Source organism: Lepidochelys kempii, chromosome 2 (genome assembly GCF_965140265.1).
Source record: "Lepidochelys kempii isolate rLepKem1 chromosome 2, rLepKem1.hap2, whole genome shotgun sequence".
Lineage (NCBI taxonomy): Eukaryota > Metazoa > Chordata > Testudines > Cheloniidae > Lepidochelys > Lepidochelys kempii.
The window spans coordinates 100938438-100957945 of NC_133257.1; the positions used below are offsets into that span (position 1 = coordinate 100938438).

General features: G+C 38.2%; 1 protein-coding gene across 7 annotated transcripts in view; it reads left to right on the forward strand.

Moving 5' to 3' along the window:
* ZNF407 (zinc finger protein 407) overlaps positions 1-19508 on the forward strand; it is a 463568-nt gene that overhangs the window by 327974 nt on the left and 116086 nt on the right. For 5 of the 7 annotated variants that reach the window (XR_012157273.1, XM_073331771.1, XM_073331773.1 and 2 more), the window contains exon 8: positions 176-354. The exons of 1 other annotated variant lie outside the window; for it this stretch is intronic. Coding sequence is in view for 5 of the 6 variants with exons in the window: in XM_073331771.1 (XP_073187872.1) it covers positions 176-354 (179 nt within the window). In the remaining variant the exon portion in view is untranslated. Of the gene's footprint in view, positions 1-175; positions 355-3464; positions 10796-19508 lie in introns of those variants that run through there. One more of the 7 variants, XM_073331775.1, reaches the window with a different exon arrangement.

The following is a 19508-nucleotide window of genomic DNA, read 5'->3' on the forward strand; positions in this document are numbered from 1 at the left end:
ATCTGGCATAAAATGGAAAGCTAGTTACTACCTTAACTTCTGAGACCGTACTGCCTCTCCATAATAACAGCAGGATTTAATTTTCAGTGCCTGAATACTGTTGGATGGTCTTCCTTCCTGCATATGGGTGCTTACATAATATAACTTAACTCTTTCTTTTCTTTTCACCTTTTAGGTCTAACTGCGCTGAAAATATCCGTAAGCATATCTTACACACAGGAAAGCATGAAGGAGTAAAAATGTATAACTGCCCCAAATGTGACTATGGAACCAATGTCCCAGTGGAATTTCGCAACCACCTGAAGGAGCTGCATCCTGACATTGAAAATCCTGATCTAGCTTACTTGCATGCTGGTAAGACTATTCTCCTGTTTGTATACAGATGTATCACTTTTCTAAATGAGCACCCTTAAATGATTGCAATAGAAGTTCTGGGTCCTTTATGTTGCTATCATTTATTCTGAAGAAAAGCATGATTTTAAAATGGACTCAATCCACTTCAAGATTTCACTAAGGGATGAAGGTGATGTATTTAGTATCATGACCCATCTGCATTTCACACACAAATTCTGCGTTTACATGTGTAAACGGGAGATATTCCCATCCAGTTTAGAATGCCACCTTTGAAACCTGGATGAATTTGTGTAGAAAAAGTATTGTTTATATTTTGTGTTCTTATTAAGAAAAAAAGGTGGAACAACATAACGACATCAGGAAATGAGATGCTAAATTAGTACAGTATTTCAAAATGCCTACGAGTTCACAAAAATCAGCTGATAACACTGTGCAGTATAACTGCAGAGAAGCAGACTTTGTTCATAGTACGTGAACAAGAAGCTGCTAGAGTTAAAAAAAAAATAAATAGGATGTTGATGGTTTCATGAAATAGTGCAACAGGGCGACACCACAGTCTGCTTTTTCTCTTCCTGCTTCTGCCTACCTTTGTGTGAATGTTAGTGTCAGAGTGCATTCTGGTCCTTTACTATCCTAGATGAAAGCATCCTTTTCTGTGCCCCTCAAAAAACAAAAAAAAGTACACGCAGAGAAAGTTACTATAGACTACAGGCTGCTAAGACAAAAAATGCTTATATTCTGTATTCATAGCACTGCACTGGGGTGCTGTGGCCCTTATCCAGCAACCACATAACCAGCTGCTTAAACTTTAAGTATGTGAGTAGTCCCATTGAAGTTAATAAGATACTCATGTACTTGAAGTCAAGCAGGTGTTAAGTGCTTTGCTGGATCTTGGTCTATTATCAGGGACATCAAGGGACTCGCCCACAAATGTGAATTAAGATTTTTCTGTGCTTTGTTGTCTATAATTTATTATTATTATTATTTATTTTACAAGGTTTGTATAGAACCATTACTTTGCATGGTTCTTTACAGAGATTTAAACTACACATGGTCCCTTATTCCAAAGAGTTTACTTTCAAAATTAGATACCAACAGAATATAAAAATAAATAAAAGAAAGAACAAGGAGGGGAGAGAGCTAAACAAATAAAAATAATGTGAGGTATAGAAATAATGAGCAAATCAGATACTTCTGGAAGTTTTAAGTTGGAGATTAAGGTAGGACAAGGAGTAGAGAGCACAGGAATGGAAGAAAGCAAACCAAAAACGTGGGTTTTGCAGAGGGATTTGAAGGAGGACAGTGAGAATGCCTGGTACACAGGAAGAAGAAGGTTAGGACTTTCCAAGGGTAGGAGCAGCAAGAAAGATCAAAATGAGTGGGGGAGATGAGGAGCAATAGAAGAAGAGATGTAGTCTGGGTCAGAGCTTGAACACAAGGATGAGGAGTTTGATTTCAATTTGGAAAGAGCCAGAGAACTTGGCAGTCATAAGTTGGGGAGAGCAGTCAGAGCAGTGCAAAAAGTGCTCGGGTTAAATAAAAGCATTATGGGGCCAAATTCAGTCAAGAAAAGTTTTCCAGAAAGACTTCTCCACACCTAAAGACTGTGTGTAACACTACACACCAGTATTAGTGAGAGCTTAGGAACTTGTATGCAAAATAACAAGTTACAAAACTTTCCTTGGCACCTTTATGTGCAGTCACCCAGTGTTTTAAAAAATCTTAGTATGTTCTAAACAACTGTATAGTTTTGTGAATGGAGGCAGTAAGCTTCATTGTGCTATGTCTTTCCAATTGCCAGGTATTCTTGTCCATTCTGACAGGTTTCAGAGTAACAGCCGTGTTAGCCTGTATTCGCAAAAAGAAAAGGAGGACTTGTGGCACCTTAGAGACTAACCAATTTATTTGAGCATAAGCTTTCGTGAGCTACAGCTCACTTCATCGGATGCATACTGTGGAAAGTGTAGAAGATCTTTTTATACACACAAAGCATGAAAAAATACCTCCCCCACCCCACTCTCCTGCTGGTAATAGCTAATCTAAAGTGATCACTCTCCTTACAATGAATGTGTATGATAATCAAGTTGGGCCATTTCCAGCACAAATTCAGGTTTTCTCCCCCCCCACACCCAAACGCACTCTCCTGTTGGTAGTAGCTTATCTAAAGTGATAAGCTACTACCAACAGGAGAGTGGGTTTGTGGGGGGGACACCTGAATTTGTGCTGGAAATGGCCCAACTTGATTATCATACACATTCATTGTAAGGAGAGTGATCACTTTAGATTAGCTATTACCAGCAGGAGAGTGGGGTGGGGGAGGTATTTTTTCATGCTTTGTGTGTATAAAAAGATCTTCTACACTTTCCACAGTATGCATCCGATGAAGTGAGCTGTAGCTCACGAAAGCTTATGCTCAAATAAATTGGTTAGTCTCTAAGGTGCCACAAGTACTCCTTTTCTTTTTGTCCATTCTGGAACCACTCATCATGCCATTTCAGCACATATTAGATAAAACCTGAATGTGCAAACAAAAGTCCAGTTGGCTGAATACCAATTTCACATATGTCAGACAAGAGATCATGTTTCACATAATAGGAAATGAATATTGGACTTGAAGCCTATATCCAGACATTATAATCTCTTATTATAGCAGTCACACATAACATATTTTCTTCCATATTGAATGCTTTTACCGGTTTGAGAGAGATTCTTTATATATGTAATGGAGAATATTGGTAGAACCTATAGAAACTTTCAAACCTGTATAAACTTTCTAAGTTCACCAACTGTCTATGCAGCAGCGTATGTGTATGTGAGTGCATTATTCATTGCTGCTTACTGTGATGAGGCTCTTTACCTTACCCTGATTGTCTTAGCAACAGGGAGAAAATTGTCATAAATATGGTTTGTACCAGTGGTTCTCTATTTCTTATATTAGAGAAACCCTGTAGTGCTAGAGACATAGTAGGATATTGTGTAAATGTACCAGTGACTAGTAAGAATTATATGTTGTTAAGTAATGTCTGTTTCAGAATTGGTACACAGAAAAGTGTGCCGCAATATCATTTGCAGAAAGATCGTCTCTAGAAATTGTCTGTGACTTCATATAGGTTGCCATGCTGTCCTTCTGGGAAGTGCAGTTTCATGAGAGCTTACAGGTGCCACCATACTTTCAGGTCAGATGTTGAATCAAGCTTTTTTGACCCATTTCTGATGGCTGTCGATTTGAGAGTTAAAGATTTCACAAGACTTGGTCAAAGGAATAGGGGGATAACTTTGGTATCCTGGCTAACAATCCTTGCCAAAATAACACTGGTGTCAGTGTCCAATTCATGTTATTGATCATTTACTGGTTGTTGTATTTGCCTACAGAGAAACCACAATAGCAATATTTAATTACTTTATAAAGCCCTTTAGGATAATTTGAGTATAAGTGTCTCATAAACCAATTTTTTCTCCTAGTTTCACTTGACTGTATTTCTCTTTCATTTGTTCTAATGCTGTTTTGTAAGAGCAAAATCATCCCCTCTGCAAAATCATCTTGAGTATAATGGAACTAGAAGTCATGGATCTCACTTGTGAGGAAAGTACCAGGTTCATGTCATTGTACTGCACTTCCTGGGACCCTTCAGAAGCCCCTCTGCCAGAGCTCAGCAGTATCAGAGCTCAGGATACATTTGGGGCACAGCAGGGAATGGACCCACAGAATCCAACAGCAGTTTGCCTTGGAGATGGTAGAGGTATCCAGTTGGATTTTCAATTGGCAGTTAATTCTGTGTGAAGTAACTCTAACTCCTAACAAACTCGGCCACATAGCTACTAGTGTGACATTATAATGTGACATTATAGGTGTCTTGATGGAGCCATACTTGTCGGGGAGAGGCCAGTAGTGGGGGCGGGGGGTAGCGCTGCATGCAGAAATCTCTATATCCGTAGGAGTGAAGTGGGGTTGAGCAGTGGTGGCCCAGTCTACTTGGAATGTTTGAAATCCTTCCTAACTCAAATAATTAATACATAAATTGCCACAAAGTCAAAATCTTACAACTATATTCCTTAGTAAACCACAACAGATACCCGTACACCTCTTACAGCAGTAGTGATCAAAGAGAATATTTTTTCTCTCTAATCCTTTCTACTTAGTCTTTAAAAGGCCCTGTATTTGAACAGCAGACCTTTTTTTAAAAATGTGCTTATGAAAGGTTCTGTTTTAACTCCAGTCCATCGCTGAAACAAATTCACTTAAAACATAGTCCATATTAACCCAAATGCTATATGTCAACCAGATTATTTAACTATTTTATTTATATACAGTTTTTCATACAATTCTGGTTTTGAAAATTTCACTATGGGTGTTACTGTATAATATCATGCAGTAGTATAAAATCCTGGAAGTGTTTTATGCTTATTCCCTGGCCCACTTTCTCTAGTATCTGCAGTATTTATGCACTGGGAATTTTGTGAGCAGAAATCCAGTGAATCACAATAAGCATTTATTTGCTAAAAGCTTCACATTCATAGCAAGATGATAGATTTTACAACTATCCAAGGACAGAGGGGAAAAAGTTTACTTTAGAACTAGGTTAGGGGAGGCTAGCAGCCAATATTTGTAGTAATGGGAAGATCATTTGTTTCTCATATAAGGAATATGATCTTTCATTGTTATAACTGAGAAACACACAGAGATCTGTAATTACAAATTAAATATCATCTGAGAGAGGGATCTGGAGTCATGATGAAACAGTCTCTTTGTTAATGGTTTTCTGGTGGTGGCTCTTTTGATGACATCCTTTGGTTAATAGCATTCTCACTTCTGATTCACTTACAGAGTGACTCACTGACTTCTAACTTTTGATATCTTATTAGCTGTTTCAAGTTCCAACTGAAAAGTGCTAATGGGTTAGGTAAATGTGCCATTTAGACCTCTTTTGATATTATTCTAAATGAGCTAGTAATAATCTTACTCTTGTAGTCAATATTCTCTTTATTTACAGTGCACCAGAAAAAACTCTGATCTGTCCTTTTACAACTGTATAGCACTTTCATTTTATCCCCTTCCCATGAGTGGTATTACTGACGAAGTAAAAAATGAGGACACAGTAAGTTCCAGCTTTATCGTCAACTAATGCTTACCAGTAATAATTACAAATAGGATCAATGGAAAGGCTGTCTGCAACATCACTCATTCTTCTTCCAGAAGTATTAAGGAAGAATATGCACCATGCCAAGATGTGCTTGTTAATAATTTTGAAGTGTATTGTAGATATTTATTAGCAAGAAGATTTTAAGAATATATTATGATTTTTATTATTTATTTAAGAGCCATTGATGCTCTCAGCTTCATACAAAACACAAACAAAGGCAGTCCCTGCCCTCCAATTTACAATCTAAAAATTCAAAAATTCAAATATTCATAGAGTGTGTGTGTTTAAAGTGTTTCCACATGAGCCCCTTGGAAGATTTTTACTGGTTCCCATCAGTCATACATGCCCTCTTCTGCACTGCTTGACAATTATAGCCTGCTTTCTCTTTGGTATCGGCAGGGGTCAAAGGGAAGACTTTTGAAAGGTTTGTAGCTATTTGCCTTTTTGATTCATTGAAGTATTTTAGGGTTTTCTATAGTCCACATCACTGTAGTGTCAAGAGTCCTTGTGGGAAGAAGAGTGAGTGGTATTCATGGCTGAATTTTGTTTGGGTGGTTTTTTCATTTTTTTTATGTGTCTAATACTTTCAGTTATGGAAAAAGGACTCTATCAAAGAGAAAGATCTTGCACTGTGCCCTACAGTTCGGCTGTGGATTAATCTAAGCTTCTCTGAAAATTATGCCACAGCCACATCGCCTTGATCAACAATTTTTTTTATCTCCGGCTCTCAGATACTTTGTGTTGGGCATCTTAAGCCATGTTGACCCAAAGGAGTTCAGTTATCTTGGTGGTCTATGGGTAGAATTGTAGTTCTGATGTAATCAGGTTCTCACCTGTTAAGGAATTTGAAGATCAGGACCAAGCTCTTGAACTAGTAACAGAAGTGGATTGAGAGCCAATAGAAAGACCAAGACACAGGGCTGATCTGTTTAGAGTAATTTCTCATTAAGAAAGTGGGTGGCCACTTTCTGCTGAAGCTGAAGCTTCTGCATTGCATCAACCTTCAGCATCAGGAAAAATGTATTACAGAAGTCCAGTTGGGAGGTGACAAATGCCTGGATCTCTGTGGCAGATGCTTGTCTGGGAGTACAGGGTGAAATTTCCAAGCATCCTGGAGGAAGAGGAAAATATTTTTCACCACTGATGCTACATGATCATTCAGGTTGAACAATGAGTTGACCAGGAAGCCTTGCACCAGGGGAAGCAGAAGGGCTTGGATGGAAGCTATGGGGGAACAGTATCCTAGCTCGTTTTTCAAAGTGTTTCACCCTTTCTGAGCAGTATTAATGGTGGATATTACCCTGGGTTCAGTTTGAACCACTTCTTCTTCATCTAGGAGCTATTTTCTTGTAAGCATTGTGACATCTTATAAGAATACTTAGATGTACATCTTGGTGTCACCAGTATATCATTGGCAGCACAGACCATAGCATCTCACCATTTTTCCGAATATTAAAAGTGAGGGTAAAATGCTTCTTTGAGGGAAGAGGAACAATTTACCTATCGCTATTTTCTTGGTGTTGTTGGAGAGGAATGATGCTATTATAGGGAAACTAGCTGTGTCATGCAAATGTGGACAACTGTTTCGAAAGCTTGTCAAGTTGTATGAGTACTGAGATGTGATCACTATCCATAGTCATAAAGAGGCTGTCCTTTCGTGCTCCCATGCTGTCTCTGCTGTTCTCTCCACAGAAGCCTGATTGCAAAGCATCCAGAATGTTGGCACATGTCACATGTTGTTGGGACTTGGTTGACAATACTTTCTCAGTGATTTTTTCCTAGGAATGGAAGGTTGGAAGCATGATGGTCCTATGAGTTTTTCTCCTGTCATGTTTCTTCGTTTGCTTGCTTGCTTGCAGCATGATCCCCAAGAATGAGCAGGGGGGTTGGAAGTCAGAAGATCCTGAGTTCTAATCCTTGCTGTGTTACTGACTTGTGTGAGCTTGCTCTCTGCCTCCTTTTCCTCATCTGTGAAATAGCTGCAGGAATGCTTAATTTACGTAGCTATTATGATTAATTATTTGTATGGAACTTTGAGCACATAAAGCTCCATATAGCATATTTAAAAAAAAATGAAAAGATTAATTTGGATGTGAATTAAGCTAAACCAAATTAAGGACACTTTAATTCTGAGTAACAGCATTCATACAGGGGTTGAAAGGGGTTTAATTAATTCACTTTAAAAGTTAATTTGGATGAGCGTCCCCATGTAGACAAGCCCTTTATCTGACTGCAGATATACTTGCCTGAAATAATTTTCCTTCTAGTATGTGCTTAAATTCTCCATAAAATATGTGAGAACATTCATTAAAAAAAGGATGTTAAAAGAACCCTATTGAAATGCAGGCTTTTTGTTGGCAATATCCCTACTGTATTACTGGCTCCTTAGATCAGAAATTCATGGGAAGGCAGTTGAATGAATCATCTGATTAGTACATCAGGCCTTCATCCTGCTCTTTTCTATCCTGGTTTAGGAGGAAAGTACTATATCTGTGTTTTTAATTCTTTCCAGAGTATGATGAATAAAAGGAAAAGTTTCCAACGAAGTTTCATTCACTGATAAATATAGGAATCCTTTTTCTGAGCTATTTCTAGTAAGCCTTCCAAAACTTTGTACTCTTCTGCGCCCCACATAAATTTCTCTTGCAGTTTCCTTCGCTTCTGAGAAACAAGGTTACACAGGCAAACTTCAGTGTGATTACATCATCAACAAGGGACAAAATCGTGATCCTATCAGTTGTAACGGTTGCAATATTCATGAATGGAATCCTGAAAGTTCAAATAGTTAAGCCCAAATAAAATTGTGATCTTTATCCCACTTGACAGCTACATTTATCAAATTATTAAGGGGAAAAATTGATTGCTAAAAGTTATAGTATGATCTATTATGTGATTTTATCAAGGTATAACTGTATTACCAAGTGGAAATTGCACTCTTATTCAGAATGTGAATTGAATACACACAATTTCATAACGTAACAATTACACTATTATTCTGGCAATTTTGTTTCTGTTCTTAATATTTTTGTTTCTTTTCTCACTCCCTTTTTCTTCAACATCTTTTTTCTAACCATTACATTAGAAAATAAAAATAGGAAAATGAGGCAAGGGAATTGAATAATGAAAATTTACACAAACCAGTTTAATTTCACCTCATGTATTTGAATTCATCAAACAAGTAAACATTAAATCATATGCCACATATTAATTAACAGGTTGACATACAGAAGCCGATTGGGTACATATACAAAACTATATTTCTTGCCATTGATATATAATCTTGTTTGCAGCCACGTTTAAGTTTTTCCTTGGTACAATTTCATTGATATTTTATATTTCCACAGAAGAGTAAAATACATTTTAAATGCCGTAATTTTAAAAACAAAATAAAAAATCGGTCTTTGTTATGATAGATACTCAAGACAACTAGAAACTATTACTTTAGCAGAATATTGCTTGGGTTCCTAGCTAGATAAAACATTTTTTTGTTGACTGGTTTACGTAAAAGAGAAGAAGCAGCAGCAGCAGCAACAGCTCTGCTTCAAACAGGTTCGCTCTTGGCACAGCCATTAGTGCCAGTCTTTCAATAGCATGTCAGATTGATTGGCAGGCAGTCCCTTTCCTCTTTAGTGAAGAACAGTAATTTTAGTGTGTGCTTGAAATAAAAACCTAGAATAAATGATTTTCCGTTTGTAAAGGAGGAAGCTAGGTTTCTTGCAACCTATGTACATTACTTTGTATTGCGTTTCACAGAAAATTAAGCTATGTAAAATTCATTTGATTATTTTGTCACCCACTTCTAGCACTAGGCTTTATATGCCTGAGAAAACAGCCACCTGACAGTATCTTTCTCTGTATAGGAATGACGTATAGGTAGGACCCTACCAAATTCATGGCTGTGAAAAACGCATCACAGACCATGAAAACTGGTCTCCCCCCATGAAATCTGGGTTTTTGTGTGCTTTTACCCTATATGATACAGATTTCATGGGGGGGAGCCGCGTTTCTCAAATTGAGGGTCCTGACCCAAAAGGGAGTTGCAGGGGGATTGCAAGATTATTTTAGGGGGGTTGCAGCATTGCCACTCTTGTCTTCAGAGCTGGGCACCCTGCCAGCAGTAGCACAGAATAAGAGTGTCAAGACCAAACGATGCCATCTGTACTTCTGCCCTGCTGCCTTCAGAGCTGGGCGTCTGGAGAGTGGCGGCTGCTGACTGTGGGCACAGCTCTGCAGACAGCAGCACAGAAGTAAAGGTGGCAATACCACACCATGCCATCCTTACCTCTGCTATGCTGCTGCTGGCAGCAGCTCTGCCTTCAGAACTGGGATCCTGGCCAGCAGCCGCCGCTCTCCAGCTGCCTGGCTCTGAAGGCAGCGCCATTGCCAGCAGCAACGCAGAAGGAAGGGTAGCAGTACCTCAACTACCCCACAACTCTTTTTGGGTCAGGACCCCTACAAGTACAACACTGTAAAATTTCAGATTTAAGTAGCTGAAATCACGACATTTACAATTTTAAAATTCCTCTGACCATGAAGTTGACCAAAATGTACCATGAATTTGGTAGGGTCCTACCTATAGGCTTTGGCCTTTTTAAATAGCAGGTGGGGTAAAACCTTGCTGAGATCACGGAGCCTTTTTTTCCTTTCCCTCACTATAAGCTGCATATGTGGTTTGGGTAGCCACTATTGCAAAGCAACAAAGGCTGAGCTGAATTCCTTTTACAGCTACCTCATCCTGTCAGTCAGATCAGCCAACAGGTATTGCTGATGAGTGACATGGAGCAGGGGGAGCTACTGTCAGCCTGTGCGCCATTCTTCCATCAACTAGAGGTGCTGAAGTGAGTGCAGGTCCATGGCTGCCTCCCTCATCAGCCCATTAGATGGCTAGCACTGGCAGTAGCACTGTACTTGTTAAGTTCCTATGCAGACCTCATGGGAGAGTTAAGTCCTACAAAGCATTCCTGTGTCCACCATTAAGGAAACCAGTCTAATGATCATACCAGGGCTATGTGAGTGTTTCTGTCACTTCATGTAGCAGCATTGCCACATATCTGTGTGCTCTAGTCCATGTCCCTCTATATATACCTTGGTCCTCAAGGGTGCTTGCTACATAACGTAAACTATATGAACATCTCCCAGTATTAACATCTTGACACTCTGAATTCTCCATTTTTAAACTCTGTCCTTCCTAATGCTGTAAAACCGAGGCCCAGAGTTATGTCACCATCACTGTTTGTTGTGGATTTTTCTGTAGAAGACTGATGAGTGTGCAGCCCCTCAAACTTGTTTCCATGTCCCAGTTTCACAGGTTATCTTCTAGTCCTTGTCACCATGGCATTTAGAAAGTGTCAGAGGTAGAATGAGGGATTAGATTGGTTTATACATGTCAGTCTGTGATTGTCCTCTGGGATACCAAGGGTAGTAGTGATCCTGATGGGAACTGACAGGATCCACATCCTTTGGGCTGCACTCTCCAGGCCTACCCTGAGCTCATCACATGAGTATATGATATCTTCCAGGGTGAGCCTTTATTCCTGAACAACCTGTGCCTCTGTGGTGTGTTGAAAGGTCTCCTTTGGCTTATTGACCTTTTGCGGAGGGTACTTGGTGTCTTCTATGTCTCTGAGCTAAGGCTAGCCGGATAGCCCTCCTTTTTTCCCTTACTTGTTTCAAAATATACTACCATAGCATGTTTCAGAGTAACAGCCGTGTTAGTCTGTATTCGCAAAAAGAAAAGGAGGACTTGTGGCACCTTAGAGACTAACCAATTTATTTGAGCATAATAAATGTAGCTGTAGCTCACGAAAGCTTATGCTCTAATAAATTGGTTAGTCTCTAAGGTGCCACAAGTCCTCCTTTTCTTTTTACCATAGCATGGTTGAATGTGGTTCTGCAGCCAGTAGTTAGCATAGTCTCTACCCTATGTAGCATACCCCTAGAAATACTCAGCCGTCTCCTAAACTATGTGTTGTACCTGACCTCTTTAGCAGTCATACCACAACTCTCAGGGGACTAGGCTGTAACAAAGCATCTGCTCTGAAAACTTCTCAAGTTGCCAACCATGTGCTGAGCTCCAGCTGGAGTGCACAAAAAAACATTTCCCATCCTGCATAGATGGCAGAATCATTGATTAAAAGATGATCAGACTCCTCTTCTAGGCAAGCTATTAGTCCATTACATTTATAGATAAATTCATCCTTCATGCGGAACATATCAAACACTATTTTATTACCTTATTTGGAGCTAAAAATGTACTAGTATGTACTTAACATAAAACTTTAAACTCAAAGCTGAAATATTATAATGTAGATGTACAAGAATTCCCTGAAGACAAGTCACCACAACTGGAAAAGACATGAATGTTGAATTTTGCTAGAGTATAAATATGCATAATAAATAGTATACAATAAATTTAAATAATAAAATTATAGTTTAGTGTTGAATTAGTGTTTTCAAATACTATGAAAAGATAAAATACAACAACAGACAATTAGAATAGTCAGAAAAAAGTTACAAGAAGGAAACAATGAAATAAAGAAGTATTCCTAGAAAGATATGAATTCAGAAATAAAGCTACACCTACTATTTCATTGGAGTCATACAGATTTTTTGTAATGTAGACTGCACCAAACTACTAAAATATTAATTTGTGTCTTATTAGCAAAAACTCTTTTATGAATGGATATCCCAATCCATTACACAATCTGAAGTTATGGTGGATTCATAGGAAATATAGTCATTCTATATTCATGTGAGCAAAGTGTATGTATTGATAAGATAAATAAAACATTTAAGAAGAATGTCAAACTACAGGTTTAATTGTAAATACCAGCTTAAATTTAATATAAAAGCATAACAATACTTAGTGTGATCACAATTATGAAGAGATGACTGCACTTCTTGAGCGTTTAAACTGACAGTGCTCCCAAGACCTGGGGGCACTATATTTCAGTATAACCACATTTTAGAGTATATTATTGCCTACATAATATCACCACCTGTTGGCCTTTATCACTACAGCTGTACATTGTACAGAGCCTGCTTTTTATTTTGTCCTTCAGCAGTGCTCCTGTCTCTTTCCTGATCATATTGCATATTTTCCTTCTTCGTTTCCTTTTAGATGCTTATACTACCATACAGTTACCTGCACTGAAAAAGTATACTATTTGCTATAACTGAACTGATAGGTATACATTTGTATGCAATTTGCTTTCATTTGCCTTCCAACTCAGTATCATCTCAAGTCTTGAATATTGGCTTTTAGTGATTGAATTACATGAATAAATAGGCCCTGATCCAGCAAAGCAGTTAAGCATGTGTGTAACTTTAAGCATGTGAGCAGTCCACTGAAATCAGTTATGTAGATGCTCAAGTGGTTTGCTAGACGGAAACAAAATGAGTAGCTGGGCCGTCAACAATAATCACTTTGGTGACTCACTGAACACTGGCAAAGAGTCCTGTGGCAGCTTACAGACTGACAGACGTATTGGAGCATAGGCTTTCGTGGGTGAATACCCACTTCGTCTGATGCATCTAGACTAACTAAACATTGGCACTCCATCCTAAAAAGTTTTTATTTAGGATTTCCTTTTGTTTGCTTTCTCCGATTAGATGTATACCAGACCAGTATTTCTTGACTGAATCTTGGTTATTCACCTTTTGTAATTAAGATATTTTGTCTATCTGACACATATTTCTCTTTTTTACTTTTCTAATTTACATTATACTTCCAATAGTTCTTTATAATTTTTCCCATTTTTTCATTTGCCTGATCTTTGGTACCTTTCAAATCCTAAATGCTGTTCCATATATCCTTAGTAACCAGATTGGATTTTTCTGTCCTTTTTAATATTTAGGTTTTATTGGATGAATGTAGATTGTACCTTCTCTAACTGTGCCTTAAATAATTGCCACTTAAGGGAATTAAGAAGTACAAGGGAAGGAAAATGCTGACCCATAGACTAAGCAGAGGGGAAAAATGTTCCCACTGGGTCCAATTTCATAAGAAGGACCATCAGGATAGTGACTAGGACCTGAAATTATGGGCTGAATGACCTCTAAAAAATTAGCAGTTCAAAGAGGAGCTTGTCTATAATTGTTTGCACTAAAGAAAGTGGGGATAGAGAGAAATCCCATAGAAGGAAGGCTGCTTCCTTATTCTTGGTTCATAGAATATCAGGGTTGGAAGGGACCTCAGGAGGTCATCTAGTCCAACCCCCTGCTCAAAGCAGGACCAACCCCCTGCTCAAAGCAGGACCAATCCCCAGCTAAATCATCCCAGCCAGGGCTTTGTCAAGTCTGACCTTAAAAACTTCGAAGGAAGGAGATTCCACCACCTCCCTAGGTAACACATTCCAGTGTTTCACCACCCTCCTAGTGAAAAAGTTTTTCCTAATATCCAACCTAAACCTCCCCTACTGCAACTTGAGACCATTACTCCTTGTTCTGTCATCTGCTGCCACTGAGAACAGTCTAGATCCATCCTCTTTGGAACCCCCTTTCAGGTAGTGGAAAGCAGCTATCAAATTCCCCCTAATTCTTCTCTTCCGCAGACTATACAATCCCAGTTCCCTCAGCCTCTCCTCATAACTCATGTGTTCCAGACCCCTAATCATTTTTGTTGCCGTCCGCTGGACTCTTTCCAATTTTTCCACATCCTTCTTGTAGTGTGGGGCCCAAAACTGGACACAGTACTCCCGATGAGGCCTCACCTCATCATGGTTAACATATGAAATGAGATAATATACTGTACCTTGTAGTTTTTTTCAATGTCAGAAGATCATATAGTAGGTCAGTTCCAAAAAGGCAGATGAAAATATCTTAAATTCCAAAGGAATATTTTTATGCATGTCCTCTATTAATCATATTCAAACACAGTACAATATATTCATCAATACCATAATATAAGAATCTGGTGAAAGTGATGAAGAGAATGTGCAATATAAAGGACCTTGAAGACACTGCTAAATTCACACAGATTATTTTCTCCTTTAGCTATATTATCTAATTCTTATATAATATGCCCTGGCAGTGTTAGGGGGCCATAAAATGGGTACAAGTGACATATAAATTACAAAGGGGCCTTAGTGTAAATAAGCATAGAGGTCTGTAGTCTTCGGAAAATGTCAATAATTGATCTAGACTTCTAGACACTGGGCTAAATTCACTGCTGGTAGAATTGAATGCAGTTCCATTGACTTCAATTGAATTTCACCCATTTACACCAACAGTTAATTTGTTCCATTGTCTTCAGAAAGGTGGGGATAAAATTGTAAGCTGGTCTCTTAGGACACAATGAAGAATATTTGCAACTACTGTACAATCAGCTAATACTATTATTATTATTCATGACACTTCTTTTGTTTTTCAAAAAAAGTTTCAACAACCTAGGTGATTGTTACCAGAAGGTTTTTAAGGGAAAGCTTGATGCTCTGTAACTAAAGGAAAAAGCTGGTTACTGTCTGACATTTAGGAATTGAAATGTAGGGGTGGTCAACGCATCTGCAAACAAGGCATTAGGACAGCTGCTACATTACTACTGTAAGTTTGTACCTGTGTCTCTGTGCATCTTGCCAAAAATGTACATTCTGGTTTCTATCTTACTGCATCTGTTCAAAGACCAGGAAATAATAGTAGGTGTAAATTCCTAGAGCTTCATCTCCAGAAGATTTACCAAAAAAATCAAAATATCTACTTTGAAGCAAAGAGCATCTTGTGATAGTGACAAAGATAAACCCTAATTATTTTGGCTCAGGAGACATCCAAATCTTTCAGATTCTGGAAATTCATTTTATCTGAATTTCGGATTCAGAGTGCACAGCTGACATTCAGATAAATGGTGTTTGAAAATTCTTGGCAGCAACTATTTAACCACTTAGATGAAAAAAATTTCTGTCACAGTAGTTTTTTTTTTTTGAATGTCAAGGAGGTAATCATATAGAAAAGGGTGAACTTTGGGGAATATAGTTTTAAAATGTCTAAAGTCCATGGACATGAGTGTGTACCACAAAACAAGTTTATGCCAAAAGGAGTATATTTACTGACATAAAAGTTTTTAATGCAATTGAAAATTAAGCCTTACTAAGGACTGCAAGATTTGGCCCTAACAGTCCCTTATTCTCGTCCTTTGTGTCACTATATTGTTTGTTGCTGAGCTGCTTTGTTTGGCCATGCTAGAGCAGGACAGGAGATACTGGATGTGGTTTAATTAGACCACAATTTTATTTCTAAATGTCAGAGAGTATCCTGCAGATAAAAGTATAAAGTGCATGTAATTCCATAATCATTTACACATACCTGGGTTTCCCTCCCTTTACCCATCCAGATCCCCAGCATCAGGTGCCTCTGCTCCACTCTACTTCGGAAATCATAGCTTTCCATTCAACATCTGCCACCCAGGTATAGAAAACAGCTATTTTTTTAAAATAAGGAAAATGGGTTTACAGCTTCCAATTTATTTCCTCCTGTGACTATTAATGAGGAACTCCCTTTGGCTGTCTTTCTAAAGTCTACCCTCATTTGAACATAATGATTTCAAACTTTGGATGTCCATTACCTATTAGGACCTGGCCACTTCCCTCTCAGATGAGGGTTATTGGGGGGGGGCTATAAAGGAGAGGGGGTTGGCTCCCTGCTGTACCAATCCCAGTAGCCCCAAACCCCCCACCCCCCATTTCTGCTTCTTTAAAGGATACCTCCTTTAAAGTCTTTCCCAGTTTATTTTATCTGATCACCATATCCCTTCCCTACAGAGTACCTGAACTGGACATTTGCCCCATACTTACATCATGAGTTGTGACATCATAGCCTAATGCCCTTTTCATGTTTGTCCCAACTAAGCCCCAGACCCACTATGGGGAATGCACCTCACCTTGGCCAATCTGGCAGTGAGGGAAAAAATTTCTTTCCAGCCCTCCAAGAGAGGAGCAGCTAGCATATAATCCCCACAGTGGATCGTGACAAAACCTGGTATTTAACTGTTTCCATGGGTGGGAGGGAGGGTGCTGCCCTGCCTGGTCTAAGTAAAAGAGGGCTTTTTCCTGCACCAGCATGGACCTAAATAGTCTCCTCTCTCTTCCGGTCACTGGAGGGTGGGTGGATGGGATGGGTCAGTGTCCCCTTGTTTACCTGGTCTGATAAGCTGCTGCAGCAAGTCACTCTCTGGCTGTCTAGCCTTAAAGGGGGCCGCACACCTTTTCCTACAAGCCAGACAACAGCCCCTACTGCTTAATGTGCGGTGAGGTCATTCTATTAGCCTTCACGTCATACAGGGTTTAACTTGGCATCTCTCAAGACTCTCTGTGATATTTGTTCACCAGTTTGCTCTTACATCCATCCATTCATGCAAAAATTCGAAAATGTCAAAAGTCATGGACTATTTTTCAAAATATGAGAATCATGAAATCTGCCAGCTGTAATTAAAATCTAGCCTTATGTATATCATAGATCAGCAGAGCTAAAACAATAGTAAAATATAACCCTCCACCGTCTCTTTATTTTTAAAGTTCAGGGTTGTTCAATGAATAAACTATTCCTTAAACCTTTCAGCTCATGGGATTGACCAGTTAAGCAGACATATTTATTTTGATGTGTATAGGGATTTCAAATTTAAAACAAAATGATAAAAGTTTAGAATATAAAACAAATGAACTAAGCAGAAAAGCAGAGTCTCTGTTGGACATCCAAAGTTACAAAGACAGTTAAACAGGAGGAAATGAATTGGAAACTGTAAACCCATTTTCCTTTTTAAAAAAAAAACAGCTGTTTTCTATACCTGGATGGCAGATGTTGAGTGGAAAGCTATGATTTCTAAAGTGGAGTGGAGCAGAGGCACCTGTTGAAGAGAAAAATTTGAAAGCTTGTGGGATGCTATTTGAGCATGGACTAAAATGAATAAATAGTTCTCAATGGTAAGGTTCTTCGCCATTGAGAATTTTGGGAAAGAATTATTTAAAGATAACTTTAAGGAAAGAACAGGGCTTCTTATTCTTGAAGGTTGCTGTAAAACTGTTGTAGCTTTCATGTCAGCCAGTGGGGGGAAAATAATGTTTGATGTTTTAGGAGTATGCTTCTTATAACGTAATTCAGATTTGAGCATGAAGCACTTTTAGATAGGTGACTCTGCGGGTTCATAAAAGTGGCTCATGACCTGATGATTACCCTGTTGGTAAGGTGAGTGCCCATTATTTATCTGGTGAGTCTGCTGTACTTTATGTGGAAAGAATGTTTTCTTGTGACAAGTCTCAAATTTGAAATGAAATACTGATAGGTGCATTTGATTTTTGTTTTTATTTTCAAAAACTCTCTTTATAGTTTATTAGTTTGTAAGCTCTGCCTTCAGCTAAAATCAGTTATTTTTTCTCCCAAACCATCATTTTGAAAACCAATACGTATCCTGTCATGTTAACATTAATGGGTGAAGTGAACTGATTAGAGTTATTTTTGCCATTAATTTTCTTTTGAAATCACTTTAAAATTTGTGATCCAAGAAGAGAGAATGTTGTATAGTTCTGCTGAGACTTTTGGTTGTTGTTGATTGACGGAAAGAGGGGTTTTTTTGGGTTTTTTTTTGTTGGAATAAGAGAAAAATACAAATTTTACTAAAAGCAATGGCAAATGTAAAATTGTACTTCTCTTCAGTTACATTTTAGAGATTTTGATAATAAAGCTTTTAGTGTATTTGATTTTAGCTCCCATTGACACAACACGACACTTCTCAGAGCAGCTACTTGTTTTCTCATAGGTTGTTGTACATCTGATACTGACTTCACCATTCAAGTCTAGACTAATATGTTGGTGAAATGTGAATGTCTACATTCTTGGCTAGGCTTTGCTATTTACTACTAACATTTCAAAGGATTAAAAGGAAGTATTGCCTCCTGTGTCCAGTCATATTTAATCATAGTGTAATTGTGTCTGTTTAGAAAGAGCTATATATGAAATTGATTTCTAAGACAATTTGGCCCTCATCCTGCAAAGACTTATGCCTATGAGTAGTCCCATCGAACTAATCATGCACATAAAGTTGTTCATGTGGTTGCAGGAGCCGGGCCCATGTTAGAATAGTTTGAGAACTTGTGTTTTTGTGTAAGTCTGTAGAAAACGCTTGTTTTTAAATAGTGCTTTTACTCAGTCCATACTACCTGGCCAAACTGTGTCATAAATAGTTTTAGCAAGAAGTGTGTTGACTGTATTAAACACAGTTTAATGCTCTGGGTAGGTGGATCCCTATTGACATTGATTGGCGGAACTAGCTGATCTTGACCTTAGTAAATTTTCCTAATGTGTAACTGGAAACTAAAAACAGGAAAAAACAAAATTAGGCACATAAGTTTAGTGTTATCTAGAAAGAACTACGACATGCAACACAGGAAGAACAGTATCTATGCTATTAAACTGAACACACTGCAATATTTTCAGTAGTTCACCGCAGTATGGATTGTAGAGTGGGAGATGTTTTCCAATAATTGAAAGTCTTAAGGCCGCGTAAGATTAGAACTGAATGTTTTACTGTTGCAGCTGTACTAGATGGGTGATTTAGGCAACCTGAAATGCATATTTTCACTTTCCACTAAACTTTTTTTTCCACTTCCATCAGAACCATTAGAAATTATGTCAAGTGTTTTAAGTGTTTTTCAACAAAGAGTGTAATTGGATGGGTTTTTATTTTTCTCTCTATCCTACATCTGTTGTAAGGATTAGGACATGAAATTTAAAAGTGGATTTACTCAACCTGGGACACACAAATATATTTTTAGTTTTAAATTCTCTTTAAAAATATTCAGTTCGGTTTTATACATTATTAAGGGCATCCATGGTGAACATTTTATCCAGTAGTACCATTGGTTGGTTTTGTTTTTATCATAGGGAACTGAAAAGTCCATTGGTAATTTTTTTATTAAAAAGCTTGTTAATCTCCATTGATTTCTAAGTTTGTTATAGATTCTTAGCTGAAAAATACAGTACATCACTGGCTGTTCTATCACCTGACAGCAATTGATAAAGCATCCATGC